The sequence below is a fragment of the Harpia harpyja genome, chromosome 16 (genome assembly GCF_026419915.1).
Source record: "Harpia harpyja isolate bHarHar1 chromosome 16, bHarHar1 primary haplotype, whole genome shotgun sequence".
NCBI classification, from domain to species: Eukaryota; Metazoa; Chordata; class Aves; order Accipitriformes; family Accipitridae; genus Harpia; species Harpia harpyja.
In genome coordinates this window covers 25382504-25410413 of record NC_068955.1, presented here as the reverse complement: position 1 = coordinate 25410413, position 27910 = coordinate 25382504, and the positions used below count along the sequence as shown (strand labels likewise).

The window sequence follows — 27910 nt, the reverse complement described above, 5'->3', positions numbered from 1 at the left end:
TGGGTTTTTTTTTGTTTTGGTGGGGCTTTTTTTTGGTTTGTCACTCTTGGGGGGACTTTGGATGGGGAGGTACTAAAGATGGGGAAATAGGGATTTTTAATAAATAAGTGGCGAATTATAAACATGAATCTCTTGCAGTCTCTCCTTTTGGAATTCCAAGCAGTGTGAGTTTGTCAAAGAACATCAGCATGTACAATCAGCTGGGAGCAGATGAAGTTTGAACTTTTGTAAGGTCACAGGTATTCACATCACCTCCAGCAATATCAAAGTTTCAAACTTAAGAAGAACTTTAAATCATTCCTATCTTTTCTTTTCAGTTCAGAGGCTTCCTTCTTGAGCTATGATAAGAACTAATCTCAGTGCTGGACAAAAGAATAAAGTCTGCAAGTTCTCATCTATCCCTACTAAGGTCTATTTAAGTGCCTCCTACTTTGGTACAAGCAACAAATGTAATTGCTTCATGGCCTGCGGGTGTTCATTTAACAAAAGAAGCTTTTGTGAATAAACCACAGGTGTTACCTTTCTTGATTAAAGTGAAATATGATGAAAGAATCTACAATATCAAATGACAAATTTACTAAATACTGATTAAATTGCCTTATTTAAGTAAATTGCATCTAGTTAGGATAAAATATACACCATAGAAATGCAGGCATTTGTTTTATCACTCTATACTTAAAGTCTCACATAGCTATTCCTTAATCCTTTATTTATTAATTCAGAACCAAGAGTGAATAATGCTTAACAGATACTCTTTTTTAATAATCCAGTTGCTCTAGGCACCATTTCTATAGGCTTATCATAAATGTTATTCATATTAAGGCTGCCATCTATATAAAACCCAACAACATTCATTAGCTCAATATTTTCAAAATCAGCATAAGCATTTACTTTTTCTTTTTTGTGCTGGAAAAAGCTATGAAATTGTAGCAGCCACACTGGACCTTTAACAGCATAGCAGATTTTAAACCAACATCTTCTAAGTATCACTAAAAGGCTGCATTACCTGGAATTTAATACTTCTTAAAAGAATATAACAGAATGAATTTACCTTAAATTCATAGGTACTTCCAAACAGTTTAGCATTTTCCTTTTCCTTATTGAACAGTTTAAGCTGCTTATGAATAAGACACAATGTACTTGGCCCAGTTTGTTTAAATAAACATATGAAAAGGAATACATATGACATTATGACCTTGGTCCAGATTATTATGAGACAAGATGACAATTAAACACTAACAGGTTTCTATACAGAAATTAAATTCACTCTGATTAAATATTTATATTACAAATTCATTCTCTATATTAAGTCATTGGTTGTTTTAATAGAAAATTTATAAAAAGGTAAGATACAAAGACTTGTCCATCTTTAAGTTTTGAAATTAATTATTAACCAATATTAGGATCACATAACCTTCAATTGTAGCAATGTTAACTCATATACTATGAGGAAACTAAAGTGTATTAACTTGGATTTGAATTTGTAAGACATTTTTCTCTATCATAAAAGCATAGCAGCTGAGCATTGTTCTTTAATAAAAATTTGGGGAAGCTGTTACAGTAATCTGTCAAAGCATTCACTGGTTATTTGAATGTTTGTTTTTTAACCATTGTTGCTCCTTCTAAACTTTGTGTAACGCACAAATGGCTACTGCTGTTCCTGAGCTTACTTACCTGGAACTTCAAAGGTCTGATCACTTTACTCACTGCTTCACAGGAAAGGTCACAGAATTTTCACATCAGCAGTATCTATGCCAGTCAAATGATGAAAAAATATGCTTTCTCTCATCACTTTTTGGCTGTTGCAGAAGTTTTCAACTGTGTTAAATAATAATTCAAACACTTGCATGCATTGTTTACTTTACTTCCATAAATATTCTCATTTAATATTCAGATCTACAGCATATCGTTAAATATACTGATCTGAATCAGCCTGAAAAGCTATATATCCAATTTAAAAAAATCTCTAGCTGCAACCCTGAATTTAAATTATTAGGCATCATTCCTTTTCTAAAAATATTATCAGTGAAAATTAAAACTTAGAGTTAATAAAAGCTATGAGCAAGTATTATCTGTCATGAAGAATAATGTGCTGATTTTGCATACACTTTCTAGAACCTCTCTCTTTGCATTAAATCAATAGCCCTCTTTTGAAAACAAAACCACTTTGCTTTAAATAGTGAAAAATTATCTAAGTTTTTTTAATCCATTACAGTTTTGAAATTTTTGTTATTTTATAGATGTTCATAGGTCAAAATGTTCAAAAACAAATCTCCTAGCTACATTTAGGAACTTCTGAAAAAAAAATTGAGAATATTTCTGTGATTCATCAGTCCAGACTGTTATTAGCGTTCTTGATTTATAGAAGATCAATATTTTGGAAGAAAATGATTACAAATCCAGCAAAGATTACTTAACAGTTTGCATAGAATTTTCTCACAGCAATCATTAAGGATTTGATTCTTTTCTTCTCCAGAAAACAGATGATGTAACAGGGTCACCCTAAAGTGTAGGTTTGAGAACAAAAACCTATGGGTTCAAACCCCAACTGGAACTTACTAGTTAAAACCCATTACCATCACTGGTGTGCCCTGGACAAGCATACCTGTACAGAGTGCTCTAGCAAATAAGCCTGGCAGCCACAATGGCCAATAAATACTCTGAGCAGGGTTAAGGGATCTGAAAAGTAGCATCTGGACCCATCAGGAGCGGCCTGAATCTCTGCTAATCAATCCCAGGCCTCAGCACTACATGGTCTCATCATTTAAGACAGTCGGCAGGCCTTAGCTGATATGTATAGAGGAAGAAAAAAAATGAAGTGGGTGCTTCATTTAGACATGAAGCTGATATAGGCAGACTAAAACTTGTGCTCAAAATCTTCAGTGAGTCCTTGAGCAGTTGGTTTCATCGTCCTGAGTGGCTTGCTAGAAGTTATCAGTGAATTTGGAGCAGAGGAATAACAGAATCATAAAATCTTGAAGGTTCAACCTTATCTGACCAGTACAGCCAAGACTGTGTTCCACAGACGAAAAGCATCTAGTGCTACCAATTCAGAAATGAGTGATCTTGAAACAACTTTCCCTCAAGTCAACGAGGAGATTTCTTTATGGTTTTCCTTCAGGAATGAATTGGCTGAACAGAAGAACCAGGGCAGTACGGCAGAGCCTGGGCAGCGCTGCTCTCCCCCAGCCCAGTGTAGCTGGCGTGCAGTCCAGACCAGCGGAAAGGGAGCAGCCGTCTCCTCTCGGTTCAGACTGTGGGGAAGGAAGAGCTGCTGGAGAAAGCAACGTGCGAGACCTCGGTGGGAGCTCATTCAGGAGCTGCGTTTAAGCTGAGCCTCTCGCTGCTGTCCTGTGCCTGAGCTACGGTGCGGGCATGCCCGTGTCTGGCCACCCACCTCCCTGACCCCACAGACCCGAGGATAAGCTATGGTGAACAGTACCGATGCTGTTGTGTCAAGTCGTGCCACTCGGATGTTCTTGAAATATCAAAAACAAAACTGCAAAGGTAAAAAGACCAATCCACTTGAACAGAAGAAACCCTGGAAATATTGGGAACTAGACTGATAAAATTCTGTGTGTTTCTCTTCCTTTGAATAATTTAGTTTTGACAAATCAGAATTTTGATTTTAATTACTTCTCAGAAAATTCAAGATTAGCTCTAGTCATGAACTCTCTGAACAGGGATATAGAGGGAACTGCAGACAGAACAAATCTCCAAACTAAAGTAGTATGCCACATCAGTTCTCCTTTCCCACCAGACTTTTAGTATACCTGCTGCTTAAAATTATGGCATAACTTTCTCTCAAGCCTCTAGAATGCTAGAACTAAGGAGAAGAAGAAAGAGTAAGATACTTCCTTTCTCCTGACCAGCAACTATTAAAACTTAGCTTACTGAAATACTAAACCATGAGTGTAAACTAGCTATTAGGATACCAAGGACAAAGGAAGAAGAACTATTGTTTCGAGAACTTTATCTTTAATTGCTAATTAGGGTATTTAAAGAGACTATCCAATGGTATTGACCGCTCTGAAATATCAAACTATTTTTCAGTGTCTTACGTTGTGCATCCAAAATCTGTAATACTGTCTAGTGATGAAGACGTTGTGTGGCTCACATTAACATTACATTATTCTTAGTACCAACATAGTACTCTTACTGCATTTGACAAGGACTGTTTAAGAGTTAATAGCGCTGCGTAAGACCACTTCTCTGATCCGCAAACACAGTAAGATGCATTATCTTTGGAATTATGTTAGCTCTAGAGTTAACCACAGGATGAAGAGATGCCATCTCCGCAATGAACCTCATTTTAGCACAAGGTAAACATACTTCCCCCACATCAGCTAGTCTCACAGCATTAGTGGTGTGTTGTGATTGATTACCAGCAGAGTGTTGCTGAGATATGGATTTGTATCTCAGCTTTTTATCACTATGACTTGCAAAAGGCAGTTCCTTATTTACAGACTCTACCTGTATTAAGTGACATTATTAGGTACTACTTTTGTTTAAGTGACACAAAAGCTTAGCATATTGGTGGTTTATGACATACAAGCTGTTTTAATCTGATGACTTACCCCTCACTTTTTCAATTTGTAAATAGGAGCTGCAGCATAAGAACATATGGTGCTAAAGAAATTAAAGCTAAAGTAAATGGCATTAAAACAAATTCAACTATAACAATAGGATACTCAATCTGAATTATAAACCTGGATCTGTATTAAGACTTTTAAAAACAGGAAATAAAAACCTAAATATGAAAATTAACCTTTCGGGTGTTTTTTTTAAAGATGATTTCAGGGGTCTCCTGTGATTGAGTAATTTCTTTAACAACCCTCATTACTTAGATCTTGTAGTTAAATGAATAAATCAGTAAAGATATTTTTTAATAATTGAAACTAGGTCTGAATACCACATTACTAAAAATCAGTTGTTTACCTTTTTAACTTTTGGGTTCATATCACATTGCTTCTGATACTGTAAAAATACATTATGCATTCTTAAATGTTTATTACAGTAAATACACTTGCTTATATGTATAAACACCATCACTGAGCACAAAACCAAAGAGCCCAGCAAAACTACCAGCCTAATGCTCATATTCCATACCAAATACCAATTAAAAAAAACAATGAAAACCTACATTTTCCTAACTTTGTAATACTACAGCAACTTACTCAAAAAAGGAATTTCATTATACTTTTCATGTAAATACGAAGATTTCCCTCATTATTATTCTGCAGATAAGCTCCAACCTCTAGCATATGAAGCATCATGTACCGTAAAGGGTCCAAAGTAAAGACGTTCCTTATATACTTAAATTTTAATTTAAGCATGTGCTTGATTTCTACCAATCAATTTGCTATGTGGGATTAGTTCCATCATTTTATAATCCAACGACGACTCCATCAAAGACATTTTTTTGGTACAGCCTTACACTTAGGGCACTCTGACAAAAATAATTTTTCTCATATGATGTATTACTTCAGCTAAGTATAGCAGCAAAAGTATTTTTACACCACTATAAAGACTTTCACATAACTGCCACTGCTATACTGCATTTCTACTCAACTGAAATATCTCTTCAGAACAACTTATTCAACTTATGTATGTTTTTTTTATTTTGTCATTTTTATTATGGCTTAGAAGGTTGGTTTGTGTTGGTTTGGTTTTGTTTTAATCTACAGGTATCTACTTGGTTGTTTGCAACAATAAAGTATCTCATCTGTGTAATTTTACAGAGAGCAAATCGTAAACAGTGTTTTCCATTCTCGTATCTATATATATATAAGCCATCCTGAGAAATATATTTATGAATGAAACAGGATTGCAAACAGGATCTGATTTTAGCATTCTCTTAGGCTTCAGTATAAGAATCATGTATGATAGTGCTTCTACGCACAAAAATCCCCAACTTAAAATCTGTAAAATATGCCCAACGACACAGTCAATGCAGACTAAGCACAATTCCTACTAACATGACTATAAGGATTCTCCTTTTGGGGCGACAAGGGAAGCAGCTGCTTAGAGGTGGTTTCACCCTCAGCTGTGTTAAGTATGTTGTACTGCCATTATTCCGACATCTCCAGTAACTGGCTAACTCATAATACCTAACCATTAGTTGGCAAACGCCAACAAAGAATGAAGCAGAGGTTTGAACTACCTAATTTGGTAGTAGCTCTGGCATCTGATACTTTTTATTTACTGTACTGTAATAAGCTTGCAAACACGACAGGAACTATTCACTATCGCTCCCCAAAACAGGAGACAGTTAGTCAAGGAAAGCTGAGCAGTTCACTGTAATAAAAACAAACAATCCTCTGACCTTTCACACTTTGGAGTCACTGCATTCAAGTATCACTTAGAGATTTCTCATTTTAGAAAAAGCAGTTAGTAGCCTAATATAAACAACAAAACTCATGACAATTTCTAGGCTTTGCTCACTTAAGGAGTACCTGCAGTTTTACCTTTTTCTCTGCAGCTAGACACCCCAGGCAGCACTTCTGGCTTTTTGGGATCCTAGGCAAGGCCTTTCCTCCATTTCGCCAGTCTTTTTTCAAAAAGCCAACTCAGGTTAATTCTTCTCAAGAAGTATCAACAAAACAAATAACCAGTTCTCTGTACATCTGCTGCTGCTATTTCTTTGAAGAATTTTGTGTTTGAATTAAGAGAAAAAGTGCATAGCACAGTGATTCACTAAAATAAGGAATCTGATTCGACAATTACCTAAACACAGAGACACATCACTTTTCCCTCCCCAACAAGAACAATTTACTTAGTAAATAATCCAGTGTAAGTTATCAGTGTAAAGTGCAGATATCTATGTTGAGAATATACTCTACTGTAAAGGAAGTGTCTCCTGAACAGATGGAAAGATCTACCTCTTCAACAACCACTAAAGATAGGAGGAAAACAGATACACACTAACAAGAGCATTTCCATTTAGATCATTTCTCCCCGTAGATACAACTCATGATGAAGAACTAAGAGAGCGTGCATGTCACTTGGCTGTATTTCCATACATTAGCCTTTATGAAAAACATACACAGGAAAACAGGAAATGGACTCTGCATTCCCCACCCTCTCATTCTCCTTCCATTTTGTATTAAAATTGAAGACAAGAAATCTTGCACCCAAGGCAGAAATTGTTCTGCTGGATATTCATTTCATTACTTCAGGGTTTCCAGAAAGGCTGACATCCTGCTAAGTACAAACCTTTCCTGAACTTCCTTTTCAAGACTAAGACAAGTGAGGAACAAGATGCTCAGAGAAACTCAGTTTGCATCTTCTGTCAGCGTACGTAGAATTCAGGTTTCCATTTCAGCTCGTTCTGCTCTGGGAAATTCATATTTCATCTAAAATACTACTCCCATAGGAGCTAGAAAATTTCTTCAACTTGATAATAAAGGTGGGTTGGCGTTCCTTGGGTTGGGGGTTTTTTTAGGTTTTTTTCCTTGGTTAAATAGTAACACAATTTATTTACGGAAAAACTAAATGCTCTGTCCTCCCCTTCAAAACATAACAGAGAATGAGTTCTTTCTGTCCATGAGTGACAGAAGTGTAAACAGAAGCTTCAGTGGTACTGGCCCTTGATCAGAAGGGCAGATTAGAGGCAGGTGCCTGAAATGTCTTGCCTCCACACTGGACTGGAAGAAAAAACAAATTCAACCCCTCAGAACAAGGTATGAATCGTATCCTTGCTTTCTAGACCTAGGTCTTGACTAAATCCAGACACTGAATCTAGACACAAAGTTGACAAGAATTTTGCCACTAATTTGAGAAAGGACAGGCTCCACTTCAGCTGCTTAACACAAATGAAGCAACAGTACCTGAAGGCACGCTGGTGAAGTTGGCGGTCTTTATGGTAGCTAAACTCTTAAAAGATTTATCTATCACAAACTGTAGCTGGCTGCAAAGAGCATTCCATAAAATTTTCTACCTTCACAGCACAGGACTTCAGCTATGGGCCAGATGCTAATTCTTCTTATTCTAATTGTGAGGATAAAGTGGATATGAAAAGGCAACAGAAGATCTTTGTTTTAAGATTCAAAACACCTGTGCAAAATCTGATGCCTCTACAAGGTGCTGAACAGAGGTAATGGTCAAACATGCTTTTGGGAAAAAAACCCTACATTTTTCAGTGTCATGGTTTAACCCCAGCTGGCAACTAAGGACCACGCAGCCGCTCACTCACCTCCCTCACAGTCGGATGGGGGAGAGAATCAGAAGGGTAAAAGTGAGAAAACTCATGGGCTGAGATAAAGACAATTTAATAGGGAAAGCAAAAGCCGCGCAAGCAAGCAAAGCAAACCAAGGAATTCATTCACCACTTCCCATGGCAGGCCGGTGTTCAGCCATCTCCAGGACAGCAGGGCTCCATCACGCCTAACGGTGACTCGGGAAGACAAACGCCATCACTCTGAACATCCCCTCCCTTCCTCCTTCTTCCCCCAGCTTTATATGCTGGGCATGACGTCCTACGGTCTGGAATATCCCTTGGGTCAGTCGGGGTCAGCTGTCCCAGCTGTGTCCCCTCCCAAATTCTTGTGCCCCCCCAGCCTCCTCACTGGTGGGGTGAGAGGCAGAAAAGGCCTCGGCTCTGTGCAAGCGCTGCTCGGCAGTAACAAAAACATCCCTGTGTTATCAACACCGTTTTCAGCACAAGTCCAAAACACAGCCCCATACCAACTGCTTTGAAGACAATTAACTCTGTCCCAGCCAAAACCAGCACATTCTGTGATCATGATCACTGATGATTTTTCTAATGATAGCCTAAAAAGAAGTTGCCAAAAACATTTTGTCACAAATCTTTCCAAACTTCTGTTAAGTCTATCTGCGTAAAGACAAGTGAGCATTAGGAATACTTGTTCCTTTTTATTTCATCTGGTTTCCTAATTTGTCCAAAAAGTTAGGTAAATTACTACTTTTCCAACCATACTCAGAAAAATTAAAATATTGTTACACTGAAATATAGACATACACTATAGTTTTGAAAGCAAAATCCTCAAAGCTATTGCAGAGATGGAATTTTTACTTCTTAGTGTTTAAAATAGAGAAACAGTTTTGCCTTCAGACCAAGCCTTTGAGTCTGCCATCTATACTGCACCTTATGCAGAGAATTGTAGAGTATTCTTCCAGGGAAGAAGACCTAAGCAAAGAGGAGAGCAAAAATATCATCTGCCTACACTTCCTACAGAGACAAAAGACACTCACAAAGACAGCTTGCCATAAAGCAGAGTTTACAAATTACGACATTTTACTGTACATATACAAGAAGAAAGAATAATTTATGAACGTCATACTTTATGATGATACTCAAATATTGCAAATCCTTTACAGACTACCAGGCCTACTTAAATAATCATTAATGTACAAAGCAAGAAACTCTAATACTTACATAGCTGTGACTCTTAAGGAAATCTGAAGGGTTGCTTGTGCAGACTTTATCCCCTTCCAAGCCAATTACTCTTTTACAGATATTTGATTTGGGGTCATTTGGGCTTTTCACAATTACAATATCTCCTCTGAGAGGAAAAAACAGAAACAAAAACAAACAGAAGAACTCTAAGTACAAACTATTTGGCTGAATACAACTGCATCAACGTGTATACTCCAAAAATATTCACGTACATTAAAGATACTTCCTTCTGCTGAAAATGCTTGTCTACAATTTCGGTTTCTTCAGTTTTACTTGGGGTGTAATTTTACGCACAGTTTTTTAAAGTACATTTGGAGAGATTATTTGTTATTTAGATCATTTATGAAACATTTAAGACTACATTTTAATTGACAATGCTCTGATGAAATGAATGCCATTTAACTTGATCCTGTTGCTATGTAAATATGGAACAGAACAGATTCCGTGTTTCTAGATGTTATTGACCAAATGTTATTCTTCCAATGGAACTTCAAATGTCTAATCTGAGTCTGTAAGACCTTACATTACTTTTGCCTCTTGATTATATACATTAGATTGTACAATGAAACAGACCACAACAAAATGGGTGAGGGCCTTGAGCCTACTGTGCTCTACAACACAGTAATAAAATGACATTTGATAAACAGCACTTATACCATTTGGTCACTTTCCTAACAACCTATCTGAGCACAGCAATACCTACAGCCTGGTTTTCAAGAAAGACAAAACTGCTTGGAGAGGAGAAGTTACATTCACACAATAGAACTGTTTTAGGGAAAAAAAATGGGAGTTTTTCCATTGTTTGGACAAAGCTGTAAAAGTGACACAGACTATATCCTAAATGAATTCTGACAAGCTGTTCGATGGGCTGTATGTGCTGATTACTTTAACCTCCATCAGACACAATGAAAGGAGATTTACGGAAAATTACAATTTAGAAGCAGAAGAATATATGAAAAATAAAGGATGGCTAGAATGTGGTTGTTGACAAGCTCTGGCAAACGGAATGTAAAATCTAGTCTCAACAAAGGAGCATACTTTCGAATGCAATAAAAGTGGCGGCTAAGGTTCTCCGAAAAGACAATATCAGAATTTTGAATGGTTGGTTCCATTGAAGGTCCAGAACACTGCAAATTAAAAATAAATGAGAAAAAATTACTATTTCTAATTACTTTCATCTAAAACACATTAATATTCAAATTATTTGCTAATAAATTAGAAAAGGTGTAACGTAAAGAACAACTAAAAAAGTGAGATCCTCCAAGGAACACATGATACATTTAAAAGGTGAGGACAGCCTCCAGAGCACCTCTAACTCTGTTACAGCTCCGTATTCACTCAGGATTTGTCCTGAACGGGGCTAGGTGCTACGAGCCCCTACTGATCCATTTCAGCACCTAATCTGCAGGAAATTATTAGGAGCAGCACTGGAAGCTCTGCCAGCTTAGCCCTTTCTTCAGCCTCTGCAAGAGAATCATCACAGAAGCTGCAAGAGCAGCTCACAGCCAAACTCCACTCTGTCCAGCAGCAGGATCTGCTAGGTTTAGAACCTGGGGAGGAGGGGCAGGGAACAGAAAACATCCAGGAATCTGCCTGCAGTTGGAAACAAGAGCATTTCCTATGATGTTATTAGTGACTCCAGTCTTTCTGGAAGAATGTACCCTCTGCAGAATGCTTAATCATAGTTTCCCATTTGCTTCAGTGATGCCTCAAACAGTAACTTAGAAAAAACAGGAATGCCGAAAGTAGAAGTAACTTTCATAAAGGCTGGACCTGCCTCCAAAAAATAGGCTTTTACTAAACACACTTTGAAAAAGCTTTAATGAAAATGAAGAAACCTGAAATACTGGCATTATCATATATAACAATTTCAGTATTATATTTTTATTTTCTTTTAAATGTCATGAAAATGGAAAGTTACCACAACAATTCCTCCAAGGTACTCAAAGGCACAATGCGCTATGCAGCCATATTGCACAGTATACCCAACAAATCGAAAGGTTTTTCCTAGGGCATTGCGAAGCATGGTACAGTGTTACGTCGTTCAGCTGGTTCTAGTCTACAGTAAAACAGAAGAATATCATTCATTTGATAACAACCTAACATTTACAAAACGCTCTTTTGTATTTAACAACTGATGGACAATATTTTTTAAGAAAACAGTGAATAAAAACAACAGATAATCAGATATACCTGAGATTAAGATAGTTTAAACTCAAATGCCATCAAAAAGTTTTTTTACTATGCAGACACTTCCACATGTACAATCAATGGACCCCTCTCACCAACTTATTAGTAAGATTCAGTTGAGTAGGACCTGAAACAAAAAAAACCCCACCTTTGCCAAATTAGAGAAATTAATGGGAGAGAATGGTGTCAGTGCTCTCTGCTGACACAGCTGGGCTTCTTTTAGTCAAGACGGCAGACAAACCTACCTGCCACATGTCTAAATATCTGCAATAGTTATGAGAACATCCTCCCCCCCAAGAGGTTTGGCTGAATGGATTCTGGAAAGCTGCAATCATACCTTTAAATGCAGGCTTCAACTTCCTGACTGGACCACATATTGTAACCCAGATGCAGTTATTTACCATGTAACACTTCACAGAGGTGTTTTAATCACCTGAAGACAGTGCAACTTAAATCACTGTTTTTCTTCAGGCACTAGCATTTAAAACTGAACACTCAACAGCAAAACTGAGAAGCATCAAACCAGCTGAAGTGATTTGAAGATATTTCACAACTGAAATTACATTTACAGAAAACCGGAGTAATCTAGTCATCAACCAAAACTTTAAAAGTGACCTGACAATCAATCAAATTAAAAAAGACTTGAAGAACTAGACAAAATTAAAGGACAATAAAGGCGTGAATGGCCTGCCTAAGTAAGACGATACTAGAAAGAGAATACAGGAATTCTGGAGGTTTTGCAGAGCCTGCCTTTGACTAGACTTCTATTACCAAAACACTTGCATATAAAAATAAGGCATTAGGTCTTTCTCTTCTCAGCTATAGCACAGTGGCATAAGTTCTACAGCACATAAGACTGTAAATATCTTCTGACCCCCTCCCCCAAATATTTAAATCAAACTCTGATGATTAGATGTAATTCCTGCAATGATAATCTAAAATATTTCCTTACCCCAATTTTTAAGATATTTTTATATAAATATAGGTATCTCTTAAGGAAGGGGAAAACACACATACTGAAGTGACTGAAGCAAGTTTTACGTTCTGCAAGAAACCTGTCCCCCTTAAACTCAGTATCAGGTTTATCATGAACTAAAACCACAGCAAGATTTCCCTCATTTACTAAGATGGGTCAATATAGCTTGCTAAACAAATGCAGTAAGCAAAAAAAAAAAAAAGAAAAAGAAAAATTCTGTGTGTACAATATGCCCTACTAAATAATGAAGACCTCCCCTTCTATATTTCATGATGTTTTGCTATTTAAATGCAGTAATTTAAAAGCGCATAGCTTTACTTGCACCACTCTAGAAGTTAATAGGAATTTTGCCTGAATACAATCAGAAGTGGCTTTTGTTCTTTGCATTTAGTATTTATTTATAAAGAAAAAAAAATGACCATTCCTGGGGGAAAATGTGCTCTACCAAGCTCATTTCCATGTTTCAAAAGATTTTTTTTTTTTTTTTTTTTTACATAAAACATCTCCAGAATAAATCCACTTAAACCAATCTGCGATTCAACATCCTTAATATTAGCTAAGGAGTTTCACAGTAATGACCCAAAATACAAGAGAAAACGGAAAAGTCTTGAATTGTTTCATTAGCGCATGCAGTGCCCAGCACACTGCAGACACCCTGTAGAAACTGAACAGTTTTGCTGCAAGCCAAATGCACTTTCAGCAGAATTTATTCTGGAGAGCCAGAAAAGTGGTTTGCTCTTCTCAATCCAATACACTATGAAAAGCATGGACCAACTCCTTGCTCTCAGGGCCATAAACACTGTGAGCCCAGAAATGTGTTACAGGTAATAAAAGGAAGATGGAGTGACAGCAGATCGACTGGAGTTGCACAACTAGTGTGAATTAATGACCACACTCTTTTGAGAGAAGTCCATCATCAATACTTCTTAACAGCACCTGCTAGAAAGGCAGCCTCACATTGCTTCTCAGCTGAGGCTGACACAAAAATACTGCACAACCATCCTGTATTTCAGATCCATGCTATTCAGAAACCCTGTATTAATAGAGTAAGACAGTATAGAATTCAGGCATCTGTGGATATTACAGGTAAAAAGGAATTGTATAAACTTGCATTACATTGACTGAAGTAGGTAGATATTGTTGATTGGGCCAAATGGAACGGTAACAACAGATTCATTAAGAGAAAATGTAATCCTCTCATGCCAACAGCTATCAGGTTATAACTAAAGTATTTTTTTATTATAAAACTACAAACAACTGCTCCATGTCTCCAAAAATAAGTTTCAAACTGATTGCGACTAATTTCCTGTTAAAGACTCTGGATGACACGTACTTCCCGATAGTTACACTGAACACATTCATTTCTCTCTAATGTCTCTGAGTAACTCTGAATTAGGAGGGATAGATTTGCAAATTATTCAAGAAAACACAGGGCTCAGAGTGAGCTTTACCTACTGCTAGAGCTGTCATGGTATAAAACTAACCACAAAGATAGAGCATGAGTGAAGAGGTCTCAAATTTTTTTCCCAGTTCTCTTAAAATAAATTTTTAACCCCTAAGACATGGATTCCACCAGTCCCAGTTTATAAATGTGGCATAATGGATTTTTTTAAAATGTTCAGGCTTATCAGATATTCATGCTAATGATGAAAAAATTCTTAGTTCTTACATAAAGCTTTTTATTACTACTGAAGAAAGTCAATTTCAAATTAAGGCATATATATATATACACACACACCTAAATCATACACAGTTTGAACCTAACAAGATAACTTCAGAGGATTGGGCGTTCTGTTTTTAACATTAAGGGCCATCTTTAGACATCTAATGTTCATTCCACAGAAAAACTACAATCCTGAAAGTTTCCATGTAGTTTTAAGTAACAACTTCTAGTTAATAAGTGAATGGTTGTAGCAAGTCCAGTCAAAAAAGAAATAACCTCTAGTTTATTAAAAAACCCCACAGAATATTTATCTTACAGTTGCTCTAGCTTAAGCATCAGTAAAATAATTGTCTCCTCAGAAAACTATTTATCAGTACATTTTTAAACAATGCCATACTGTTGATCACAAGGTAAATGGCTGAACATTTTTGCACATCACACAATTAATTTTAATACAAAGTGCTGTCAGCAGGCAACTTCTCCAGATACAGCATAAGACCATTAAGCACAGTAAAACAAATGATCTAAGTCACAGGCCCCTTGAAAACTTAATGGATCTGTTGTATAAACATCCTTATCACAGAACTTACGGCATAAAACCTGTTGGAATTACTTCCAGGTACTACCTACTATTATATAGTAGGTAGCTGAAAATTCTATACTGAAATAGACATTGTTTTTATACCAAACATGGACATTGATTAAAAAAGGTTACACATCCATTTTTATCACATAGAATACAATCTGGTGGTTTTACAAGAACTGCATAGTTTATCCCCTGCAGCAAATAAAATGCAAACTGTAATTACTATTAACTTCTGTTCCCTTCTCCTTACATAGCCTATGCCTTCATAGTTTGATTTTTTTTGTTTGTTTGTTTGTTTATAAAATTAATCACAGCTAGCAGGGTGGAAATCACTTTGAGCCTCATGAATGACATCCAAGAGATGGGAAAGGATTAGTTCTCAGTTGCTGCCAGTTATAGCGCCAGGTGGCTTTTTCTGCAGTGAAGGTGTTACCGATAATCCCATTACATTGGTACTAAATCTTGCAGACATCAAAATTATCACCAAGGTTCCTTTTCATCCCATCCTTTCCAAATGACTGGAAGTCGCTTCACCTGAAAGAAGTCAAATCCACATGCAGCTGCTGTTTTAGCAGCCAGCGGACTCCCTGAGAATGCCAATCGTGATCCAATTTCGCTGTGCTGGTGGCCCCCTATTCCCTGTCCAATAATACATCTGTTAAAAAATCCTACAGCTACAAATCAAGTTTAATCCTACCAGGGACCTCATGTTGGTCTTGTCTTCCAAAAAGGCAGCAGGTTTTGCCGTCTATCTCTGCTAGTGTCTGGGGAATACTCTTTAAATCCCAGCCCTACTTAGAAGAATAAGCTAAGGATCACAAAACATGACCTCAAAAACCCTGATATGACTATATTCTGACCCAGAGGCATTCATTCTAGGTGAAGATTAGAACTTTGCATAATAAGATTACACAGCAAGTGAATGATATCAAGGGACTATCCATATGCAGCCGCCTGGTTTTCTATAGACAGCCTGTGCTCTGCAATATGCAGTACAGACGAAACAGAGCTTGGTCTTTCTAGCTGAAATAAAATAGATCCACATAAATTAGTTGCCCATTTCCAGATTCCTAAATCCCCTATTACATCTTTTATTGACAGCTCCTGTGAGGATAGCACAAATGGTATTCTCTTTGTATTCTTTGCTTCTGTAACAATCACACTGAGGGAAATGTACATAGGTTGTCTAGAAATTAACATCTTGTTTGCTGTAATCTTGGATTACAATTAACTGTGTACATAATAAAATTAGGAAATCAATGAGCAGATTTATGATCTACAGATAACCAATGGTATTGTGTAAGACAGTTTAACATATGGTGCCAAAATTTTAAATACAGGAAAAATCAAAGTCACAGCCAATGAAAGTGTGGCTAAACAAATTGTTGGACTCAATATTAAATAGATTTTTCACTATAATAAAAAATTTCCAGTCACATTTGCTTTATATAATGCTTCCTAATTCTGAATTTTAACTGAATATTTAGTGATAGTTTATCAGTTTTTCCTTAGCTAACAGAAACTCCTAACATTCTCCGCTTCTAACCAGACACCTTTCTTCACACAAGGTAATCCCATAACTTGCACCATCTCTTTCCCAAAGAGTTACTCTGAGATTATTACTTTAAAAAAAATCCAAAAAATCCAAAACAAAGAAAAAAAATGCACGCTGACCAGGCTATTTAAATATTTATGTTTGAGCTGTTATTTATATTAAACTATTCTTTTAAAACTTCTGCATGAAATTAATGTTACATGTGCTAGACTAGTGAGGGGTGTATATAAAGTTTATCGGGAAAGATTCTTCCCATATCAGACACAGAACTTACTAAACATAAAATGTTTTAAATATTCTAATTATAATCTGAGGATTCCAAACATCTAAAGCAAAACAAGGAACAATTTTCAAAAGGTCTTTCCAAGCAGGGGGTCATGCAGAACTTGATTTGTATTTCTAGCTGTTGGTTTTCTCCAGAAGAAACACTGGATTCAGTCTGGCAAATCTGAAAAAGCTTGGTGATATTCTGGAAGAGAAGATTATTTTTCCACATTATCTCTACTAGGCACTGACAGTTTGTCTCCAACAAGTGCTCCTTCATCTACTGATCTCAAGCTGACAAGGAGCTCAGTCCTGTAAACGTAAATTCACATAGTGCAAAATCCTCTGGTGTTAAACTAAAGACTACCTACATAAGAACGAGCAATTTTTCAAAACAGATTTCAAGTAGTTCTCACTGGTTCTATTTACCTTTGGGAAGCAACTCCTAACAATCCCACAACCCTGTATAAAACACTGTATTAATGGTCAGATGCATTCCAGGGCTTCTATCTTCCTCTGCAGCTCTATACACTTACCTTTGCTGAACAGAGAAATCCAAATAGCTGAGCAAATAGCATAGGCATTGTCGTACATAGCAAGTTTGAGCCTCTGAGGGATGCTGAAATACTCACTTAACAGTTTCCTGTAACAATGTCAAAGTTAGGACAAACGCCAAAGGTCTGACAGACAGCACAGTCACTTTCCTGGTGACTGAGAAAAATGTACCATGTCTACATGACAAGGGTCAAATAATTATATTCTGAGCTATAGGCATTTATCTTAAATTTCAAAAAATTTACTTTCTTGAGACATATATATGTAAATATTTAAAATTAATTTTAATTAACCAAGACAAAGAGTTACAAATCCAATTTTCACATTAGGCACTTATAAATCTACAACCCTACAGAAACTGAAATTGTCCATGGCTCACATGTCCCCTGCACTTACCAGTGCTGACACACCTTCTAGAAATATGCAGGTATTTTTGGAAATACTACTCAAGGCATTGAATAGAAGAGGGGTAAGTAATTCCCCTATGCACTGACAAGTAAAAAGGCTGTTTACTTAAAATATTTGTCATTACAAAGAGGATTGTTTGCTGGTAAAAAAAACCCAAAACCAACAAAAACAACACAAACAAAAAAACACAAAACCCTCCACATCAAAGCAACCTATTTATGTACACCATCAGCAAGACTGTTTAGAAAGAAATACAAGTGTCCTAATCTTATCCCCAGTGTTAGTCTCAGATTAGAATGCCATCATTGAAGAGTACTCCATAGTGGTTTATGAACACAGAAATCACACAGTACGAGATGTTAACACAACTAGTAAATCAAACCTATTATTAAACATTTGAAAAATACAAAAGCAAAAAACAAGACCAGTTTTAGCACTGTCAGAAAATATAACAATAGTAATAAACAATCTTTCTGTGTGTTCATCAATACTTCCCAGTTACAAGCATCACCTTCTAATGAAATATCTTATGCATACTCTGCATTAAAAAATGTGTTAAAAATCAGGAGAAAGGAAACATACAGTCAGACAAAAGTGAGCTCAGTATTCACAAGTTACCTGAACAGAAGAAAAATGCAAATCAAGTGCTTGTCACTGCTATTATTCTACAAAAATTTTTATGGCCTTCCCAAATTGTATTTTAGTTACGAAGTTCTAAATACACATATGTACATGGATTCAACTACTTATTTTTTTCATAGCACAAATTGCAAATTGTATTTCACATGAGTTTATGCAGAAAAAAAATAAACTATAATTAGTGCTTTTTCTCATTGCTCAATAAAATTTTATTAATTATTTCTGAGCTGGTTTATGTGTAAAACCCAAGTTCTGTAAGTTCTTCTCCACTTACAGATACAAGTATTAAAAAGAAGTTCCAAACATCAATAGATGACTGCAATGATATTCAGTCTAAGTTAATCCCCAGACATCCAAATCCATGAATAAAAATTCATCAGTTTTAAATACACTGAGCCTATTAAGCAAGAACAAAAGCATATGCACAAAAGAGCTTTTAATGTATTTCAAAGCCCACAAGAGCCATGGTCTCATTAAAATTATAAATTACACAAACATGGAATAAAGATTCAAACTGCAGTGCAGCTAAGCAGATTACAGAAAACCCCGCGTTCCATATGATAACACACCATGGCCCTCCCAGATGGGGGCTTGGAACAAAAAGGCCATCACTGCAGCTAGGGAAAACCTCCTTGTGATCTCTGGTTTCTGTTCAGCAGATGACAGCCAAATAATATGTTGATTATTCTGTTTGTGCTGCTAAGCTTGTAAGATGGAATAAAAGCGATATGATCTATTGTGAACTCAATGCTAATGTGTTGCTCCACTCATAAATAATATACTGAATTTATTCTGAAACTATCTTTTTATCTGAGTTCCAGGTTTTAAATGCATGAACTAAAATAAAAAGCCAGCATAAACTATTATTTAATTTGATGGTTTAAAGTAAAAGATACAGCTGACACAATAATAAGTAAGAAAACTGACTACTTAGTGAATCAAATAAGTACAGGTGCCTTTCTCAAATTTAGCAAATGATATATGCTGAGGTGCAGAGTACCTGCAAGACGCTGAGCACACTCCAGCCCTATAAAATGCATTATCACTGATACCAAACAGATTACCAAAAAGGGTCTATATGGCTTATTTTACCACAGATAACCACCCCAAATCCAAATTTCAAATGAGGACACAAGTACTTGTAAAACAGAAAAATAGTACAGAAACATCATTGTATAACTTCACTAATATTCTGTCTCCCTGACTGAACTGCCTTCTTACAAGCTGTTTAATAAAGTTCTAGTAAGTGATCAGATTTTATTTCATCTAAGTTTATACACTTTTTCCTTTTTAAAAGGAAAAAGAGTCACTGGTCATACAGCTCCTTTCACAGATGCTGTGTACACACTGAGAAGGCTGATGATCTTCCTATAATTTAACGTTTCTGAATTTTAGGTCTTATGCCAGAAATGTTAAAAATTCTATTAAAAAAAAATCACTGCTGCTTGACAATAGCATGAGAACATCAGACCAAACACTGCTTCACACTTCTTGAGACTAATGGAAGCGGAGTTGATAAAGAGAAATGGTGGAAACATGCAGCTCCAAGAGTGTGCAGCTGTTTTCTCAGAAACATAAAAACATACTTAGAAGCTCAATTACCTGTCCTCCTCTGCTAGGGACACAAAGGCAGCTCTAATCCACAGAAATAATGAAAATATGGAAACTGAAGAAATACTAGAATCAAGTACATATAAGTTTTAAGACTAAAAATTCAGATAAATTACTTCCTCCAGAATGAGCGTCCCATTGTAATGAAATAACACATATATATTTTCATACAAAAAACAAGATAGGACCTTGAAACAATTAGTGAAGCTCACATTTACACTAGCAACCACAACCTTAAGTCTGTCCCATTTACAATACAGTATTGTAAGTTACTCTGCAGTTACCAGTTACAATCTCTTGTTTCTATGACCCTGATGATATTTCAGTTTCCCTCAATCTGTTTCAGTTGCTACAACTTTAAATATTAATTTATTTTTATTCATCTTACATACATAATCTCACACAAAATGCAAAATAGTACTTGGGGGTAAAAAAATGGTAGCAGCCATGCAACTCAAGCACCTTATGATAAATGTATATTTCTATAACCAAAACTTTTTTCATATTCTTATGAAATTCATATAATATAAAGGTTTCAACAATAAAACAAACTTTTCCAGCTACCATCACAGCACTAATATCTAAGCTAGCAAAAGCTAACTCAAGTCATCACAAACTTCAATGCATTACTGAGTAGATAATAACTTGGCTTGAGTAGATAGTAACTTGAGAATCACAGAGGTGATTCTCAAACACTGAGGTGCAAGCTTGCTTAAGTAGCCCTACTCCTAGATACACGCTCCTGAAATGGGATTTCAGCAAATACAGCAGTTCTGGTGTGGAATTGGCAGGCTTAGTATTAGAGTTGGAAGAAGCTGAATCCATTGAGATAAAGAATAATAAAAGTTTGCTAGGCTACAAAAAAGCCAGATATTCAGTGTTTTCTGGGTTTTTTTCATCACAATATTCCAAATTTGGAACAATGTAAGTTTTATCAAGTAGCCAGTAGTTGATCTGGCTTTTTATATTTAAAGTGAGTTTTACTAGATTGCTTGCTTGTTTTACTTAACTTTATAATTCACACTGAAAAATCTAAATTGTAATTCTTGCCTACTTAAAGTCCAGAAAGCCTCTTTTCTTCATCTACCTCTCAATGACCTCATTAGTTTACCATTCTAAACAAGTTTTTACAACAGTCATATCTTTTGAAAAGCAAGCAAGACTTCCATCTCTGTGCTCAGGAAAGGTATAGTTACACAGCTCTACAGAATTATTCACAGCAGCACATCTTGGTTCATCCCCCACTCCATGGATGGTCACAATGCTGTGAAACTAGACAGAAGTCCATCAAATACATCTGAATGTTCCTACGACTCTGCAGTATCTTGTCCTCAGCAAAACCTGAGGGCTGTACACTTTTGTGAAGCCACTGACTGACACCACTACTTGGGAAAACCAGAACTAGTGCCACCCTGAACTGGGTCAGTAACTGCATCACTATTCACAGTGCTATATAAATTACTACATCTACCGCCTTGTAACACACCTATATGCATTTCAGTTCAACCACTGCTCTTTTGCCTGTCTTTATCAGACTAAACATTGAGTAGTTCATAAATCTAAGACAGAATGGACAATACAGGGGAAAAAACTGCTTGTTAGAGGATACTACACTATCTGAAGTTAATTCCACACTGGCAGTGGCTGAATAACCAAGCTAGCATTAACCCACCTGTCTGGAATATCTGTGGAAGCTGCAATGATCAGAATACATCGTTGGCCAGCACACTGGAAAGCTGAGGTTCCAACTTTGTGGGACTCGCCAAGAAGTTACCTCCTTACATGTAAGCATGTTGTCAAAGATTCCCATCTTTGCAATCATCAAGGTTTTGAGACTTATTTTCAATTAACTGTCAGTTCACCATTCTACCCCAGAGTAGGAACCTTCCGAACCTCACCTAGCATGCCCGTCATACTTCAACAGATGTCAGAGCCTGTTGTTGAAAGCTAAGCTGAAAAATGTCAGCAATACAGATTCTATACTTCAGCACAGTAGTCTGAAGTTACCTGTAAGCATAAGAAGAGTTAACGATAACATTTCCTTTGTGAGAGGGGAGGTCAGACAGGTGGGTCTGTGCAACTAGAAGACTTATGACCCAGATTACTTTTAATTTCAGAAACTACTGCAGAAGTACTTCTTGTTGAAACATCACTGTTTGGTTTTGGCTAACTTTAGAAGAGGCGGAAAATTCTCCATTATGAAAACTCCTTAAAAATATTTCAGCAAGCAGAGATGAACTCCAATTTTAAAAGAATTCTAAGGTGATTGGTTAAATCTTCTCTGGCCACAGTCAGGCCTCAAGTGCTTTGCCAAAGCATTTCACAGGTTTCAGGTCTCACAATATTGCAGAGATGATGGACAAAACAGCTAAACCAAAAAAAAAAAAAAAAAAAGCACCTTCTATAAAACCCCACAATGTAGGTGAGGAGCAAACATTGTCTGTATTCCAGCACCTGCTGATACTGTAGATTTGTAATAGAAACAACATGGTTATTTGGAATAATGCCTTTGAAGACTAAAAGCCCTAACAACCTAGCAGAAAACACAACGCTTTTTTGAAATCCAAAGTGTGCCAATTCTTAACCTTTGTAATACCAGCATATCAGGAAAAAATGCTATGGCAATTATAAACTAATTTCAATGATACATGTATTTTTACAGATATTCAGTGAATCTTAGGCTCTAAAAGCACATGTAATGTAAGTTATTCTGTACCTTTGCATAAACTGCACTAATATAAATTACATTTTAAAAAGTCACAGCTATTAACCTTTCCTTTCCATAAATCATAATTACCTACACTATTTACCTAGCTTTAGAAAAGCCTGTTTAATGAAATATGTGCAGATACAACTGGAAGACAAAAATGAAGGCTGAAAATATCAACGCATTTAAATTAGGTTTTTCCAGTTGAAACACTAAGTTTACTCTTCACCTCTTCCACTGACGTGCTGAAGTGACAAACTTTTATTCTTTGAGGGCAGCCATCTGTATTCAACATGAAATAGATTTCTGGATGATAAGCATCTGAAAAGGCTAGAATCAATCTGTCTTAATTTCTAGTTTTTTATCCTGAAGTAAGCTTTATATGGACATGGAACCCCATATGGAAAACATTACAGAATATCAAAAACCGTAATACAAATAATACTCCTTTCTAGTTGTTGGATTCTTTTTTTCCCTTATTGCTTTTAGTCCTATCTTACAAGTATTTTTAAGTTAGGTTTTTTTAACTGAAACTCCTCTTTTTATGATAAACAGAAGGAAAATAATCTCTATGAAATATACCACTAATCTGTATGATGCTTAAGACAGTACATGCAACTTACAAGTCATTTTCAATATTACTGTTCCGCAAGTTTCATTAATACTACACTGTACATTTTTATAATCTGAAACTACAATCACTTTTTTTATGATTTATTATTGTCTTCAGCACATACCACTTTAACTCATGTCTCCTAATTTATTCACTTCTATTTTAAAGGAGCTGTTTAAATTAGACACAGGTTTAAATTTTCATCTCTGTTGTTCAGTATACCCACAGGGATGCATTTAGGTAACATCCAGAGGCTTTCTGAAGAAAATCATATCATGTTTTATGTAATATCATACAATTGGTATGTCTTAAACCCTCCCACTAATCCTTGCGTTTTCCACAGACTGATTGGATAAGTAGTCTTTAAGCTTTTTCATACTGAAAAAAAACCCAGGACTTTTGGTGTCACAACTTCCAGGATTAAACATTCTTTCCAGTTGTTGGCTCATGGCCTGAAGATCCTGCACTTTCAAACTTATCCCATTCTAGCTAGTTCAAAGATCAGGAAAATGAAGCCATCTTCTTTGCAGCCATAATCCACGACCCATGCTGTTAGATACTTAAGAACATCTCAAAAGCAAACTACCTTGTTTCAGCTCCCAGCGGGAGCTCAGCAGGGCACTGGATCACATGACTGCAAACCCTACCTAGTCAGGTGACTCAATAGCTAATCTGATTTGGTGACTATAAAACTTTAATCAGTACAGTCTAATACCATCACATTCCAGAACTGATGAGGGAAGCAGCTTGGCGATGTAACAGCAAACGCTAATAAGATTATGAATTAGAACTGCCATTAGGATGCAGTTTTCTAGTTCTCTATCCCATATGTAAACCCAACAGAAAAATATTACTGAAAACTGATCAGGCAGACATATGGTTTTGAAACAAAATGCACTGATATGTTTTATTCCAAAATGGACAGCATTTTGCCTATTGCCACAGAAGGACAAGAGCATACACTGAATCTTGCAAGGCACAATTAAAACCAAGGAAAATAAAGTATGTACGTCAATAACATGGTCTTATTGAGAAACACTGCTCGCACAATACAGCCTCAGCTTGCATTAACTGAAGGTCCTAAGAGTTTACATCTGCAACCCACGCAGGCTGCATGCAGTAAACAAAGAAGAGAGGCAGTGACAGCCACAACAGGTGTCTTTCCTCTTATCAAGGAGATATATCTAAAGCACACTTTAAGAAGTGCTGCTACTTTGGGGACACTAGGATTTTCACCAAATCCGTAGGCTACAGCTTTTGAAGAGAAACTACAAACATACTTGCAGATCAAATTCCAAGCATACCTTTTCCCAAATGTTTTGATTGCTCTCTCAGTCACCCATTGTATTCCCTCCATTTTTTCCTTAGGGAATTCTCACCCAAAATCCTCTTAATCCATCTTAGAATCTGCATTTGGCATAGGTAAGTAGTTGAATTGGATCACCAAGTTTACAAAAAATGGAAAAGAGAGCGCTTGATTTCTTCATACTAGAGTTAGGATTTGCAGTTAAAATTGACATAAACATTTAATCAGGTCTACATGATAATATGTGAGCGGCAAGAAAGAAAAGCTGATTATTCTATGTTTAAGACATCCCGATCTGGACACAAAGGTTTAAACTTCTCCATTTTACAATGAGCTGAGTATGACCATAGTTGCCATAGCTCAGCTGACAAGAAAAAACTTGCCAAGACATTTCCTGATCACTTGCAATCATTTCTGTGTTTAGTTTCTCTGCATTTCAATTCCACCCCTAGAGCAGGAATAGTAGGACCTATCTACCTACTAATGTGTATTTGAGGATGAGGCAGTTTTTTATATAGTAATACCTAGAATTACAATTCCTGCGGTCTTGCTTTCTTTTCTGTCAGACAGCCCCTAGTGGGATCTTTTACAATGGCTGGAAATTCATCTTTTGGAAAGTGGACATGTGAACATAAGCAAACCTTTAGTATCATTCAAAGAGAGTGAAAAAGCTATTATTCTTCCTGAAAATGAAACATCATTGACTTAAAAATAAAGACATTTCCATAAAATTAGTTTCTTCTATACTCATCTGAAATGAAATGCAGGTAAGTCAGATATTTTAAGTGGTGTTTTTATAAGCACATATTCATTTGTAAAGCTTTATTGTATTAAATAGTTAAATTTAAAAAAAAATTAAATCTTTGAAAAATCGCTTATTTCCACCTGCCTTCTAAATCAATAGGACTTTAACTGTAACCATCATCTTAAAAGGTAACAGAGGAAAAATGAACATCACAAACAGAACTACTGCAGTACTTCTTAACATTCAGTTCTTACACTGAAAAACTATTTCTACTTCTCGATATTTTTTTTAATATCTGAAACAGTCTCTCCTGTTATTAGTTACAATGCAAGAGACAGTTTCTCTGTATTTCAAAGGATGTCAACTCACAAAATTTGTAACAAAAATATCACTTTATTTAAAAATACATGAAATTCTGAAATAGCTGCAAGCTTCACAGTCAGCAAGAGGTAGAAGGTTCAGCTACCCCCTCCCCACTGTGTGTATATGCCCTTTTCCTTGTTGCATCAACTTGGCAGTACGACACAAAATGAAACTATTAAGAAAGTCGATAGACAGTTCCAAGTCAGATTAGTGAGCTGAATTAGCTCAAGAAAGGATCTGACAAGCACCAGGGTTTGTTGGACTAGAAGCAGAGGAAAAGGAAATGAGACTTCCTTTTTTAGTAACACTGACCTATTATATCAGCTCAGGAGATGCTGAGATTTCCAGTAAACTTGCACTTTAATCAAGAAACTCTAAAAAAGGTAGCACCACAGCACAAGTATTCCCAATTGCAAAATGCTTTCATTATGTGGGCTCCAAAATTAAAGAGAAAAAAAGAAGGAATTATTTAGCTTCTAGTTTTAGTTGCCCTGTAGGAAAATGAGGTAAGGAAAAAAGCATAAAAACTACCTGTCAGAGAAGTACTAATGAGAAATGGAAAAACAAAAGAGAGGACTCAGCCCTGGATGTATGTTTACACCTATACTGTAAAGTTAATGCAACCTATATTAGTCTATTTTATTTAAAAAAAAACAAGCAAGTAAGTACTTTGTCTCACTGAAGTAACAAAAGGAAATGTACTACTTGGAATGGGGAAAACAATCACTGAGACAAAGTGCATGTAGTATGTAATTTGATTCTTTTTCTCATAGGTAAGTGGTAACTTATCAAAGATAACCTCATTGGGTTACAAGCATTTTATAAAAAAAAGTTCCCCAATAGATACACTGCAATTTTTAATAGTTACACACATGTGCAAGCACTCATATCTGAAATATTTAGGTATCCAGACTCCAGAATGACAGTACAGTAGGAAATGGAAGAGTTGACATGATGTTTTAAAAGTGGAGAACTCTAAGTTTCAGTCTCCTCACTCAATTATACAGAATTTACACCATAGGATCCCACTGACAATAAACAGATTCTTGAACTCTTAAAAAAGAGTTGTGAATTATGCTTTATGACTTTATTTTGTTAAAGTCTTTCCTATTGCAGATATTCACAAATCATTAGTCAGATCCTACAGAAGTGACATTTAATAGGTATATTTATTTCTCACCATGTTTTCAAATGCATCCTTTGATTTTTTCCTCTAAAGACAAATACTCCTTTCACTGAACAATAATCTACATTTGAAATTAAATATTATTCAGTATTTCACAGTTTAGCAGCAAATATAAAACTTTTAAGACAAACTCTTGCTACTCAAGATAAAAATCTTAAAACTGTCCACTGCCTAACATGTGAAGAAGCTTGGCCAGCAGCAAAACAAATGTCTTCCTAGCTGGTGAAATTGCATAATACTGAAACTTCATGCTCCTGAGTTTGAATTTGCTATGAAGGAAAAACTTCTGAGGTTCAGGATTATTAACATATTGTTGCTCTTTCTTGCTGTTCATATTTAATATGAGGATTATTTTTTTCCTCAATTAAAAAAAAATGGCTCAACAACCACAGGTGTTCAAAAACCATGGCTTACAGCAATAACAAAAATCATTCATTGAGATTAAAGATTGAGAGTGGGGAATTATAACATTAGAGCCTCATTAGTACATCCTGCTATGTGCAATTGTCTTCAAGTAGCTTGGGATGCATCTGAAGTACCAACAGATTAAAAAAATACACAAATACTTGTGATAGTGGCTATTCTATATGCACATAGGGATTTCTCTTAAATTTAGAGTACTATAACAAAGTGTTGATTTACAAAGCAAGCATACTAAAATTCTTCATTAAGATAAAAAGCATTTTAATGTCTTTGTATATTACATGAACAGAAAAGGAAACATCAAGTTCAGATATCTCACCAGTTTTTACATATACTCAGTTTAGGGCAGTTGTTTGCTGCCATGTACAAGGCCATAGGCTACTATCTACAAATTGCTAATAAAGAGTAAAGAACATGCTAATCTTCCAAAATACACAAAAAACTTTCTATGGTATTAGCAACAGATTCAACAGTAAATGCTACCAAAAAAAAAAAGCACAGAAATCACATTTCTCACACAAAGCAACTTTTTCTGCTACAGCTCTTAACTTATGACATGGTCCAGAGCCATCATATTGATGCAAAGTCTTGCTTCCAAGTGAGAGGTCTTAAATCATACGTTTATTACAGATCCGCGGCTATTTACAAACAAGAGAAGGACTCCAAGCATGCTTACATACTATGTTACATACAGTTACTTAA

The 27910-nt window shown here is 36.0% G+C and overlaps 1 protein-coding gene and 1 long non-coding RNA gene across 4 annotated transcripts in view; one reads left to right on the top strand and one right to left on the bottom strand.

The window, feature by feature from the left end:
- The window catches only part of IMMP1L (inner mitochondrial membrane peptidase subunit 1), a 51750-nt gene that overhangs the window by 23354 nt on the left and 486 nt on the right, over nt 1–27910 (bottom strand). For 2 of the 3 annotated variants that reach the window (XM_052811629.1, XM_052811630.1), the window contains exons 2-4: nt 11340–11477; nt 10457–10545; nt 9398–9524 (exon numbers count right to left, since the gene is read on the bottom strand). In XM_052811629.1, the coding sequence (XP_052667589.1) occupies nt 9398–9524; nt 10457–10545; nt 11340–11444 (321 nt within the window). In that variant the 5' untranslated portion in view covers nt 11445–11477. Of the gene's footprint in view, nt 1–8854; nt 9149–9397; nt 9525–10456; nt 10546–11339; nt 11478–27910 lie in introns of those variants that run through there. The other variant, XM_052811631.1, reaches the window with a different exon arrangement.
- LOC128152910 (uncharacterized) lies at nt 120–2781 on the top strand. The gene is made up of 2 exons (XR_008238793.1): nt 120–227; nt 318–2781. It is a non-coding gene; the product is annotated as an uncharacterized LOC128152910 (long non-coding RNA).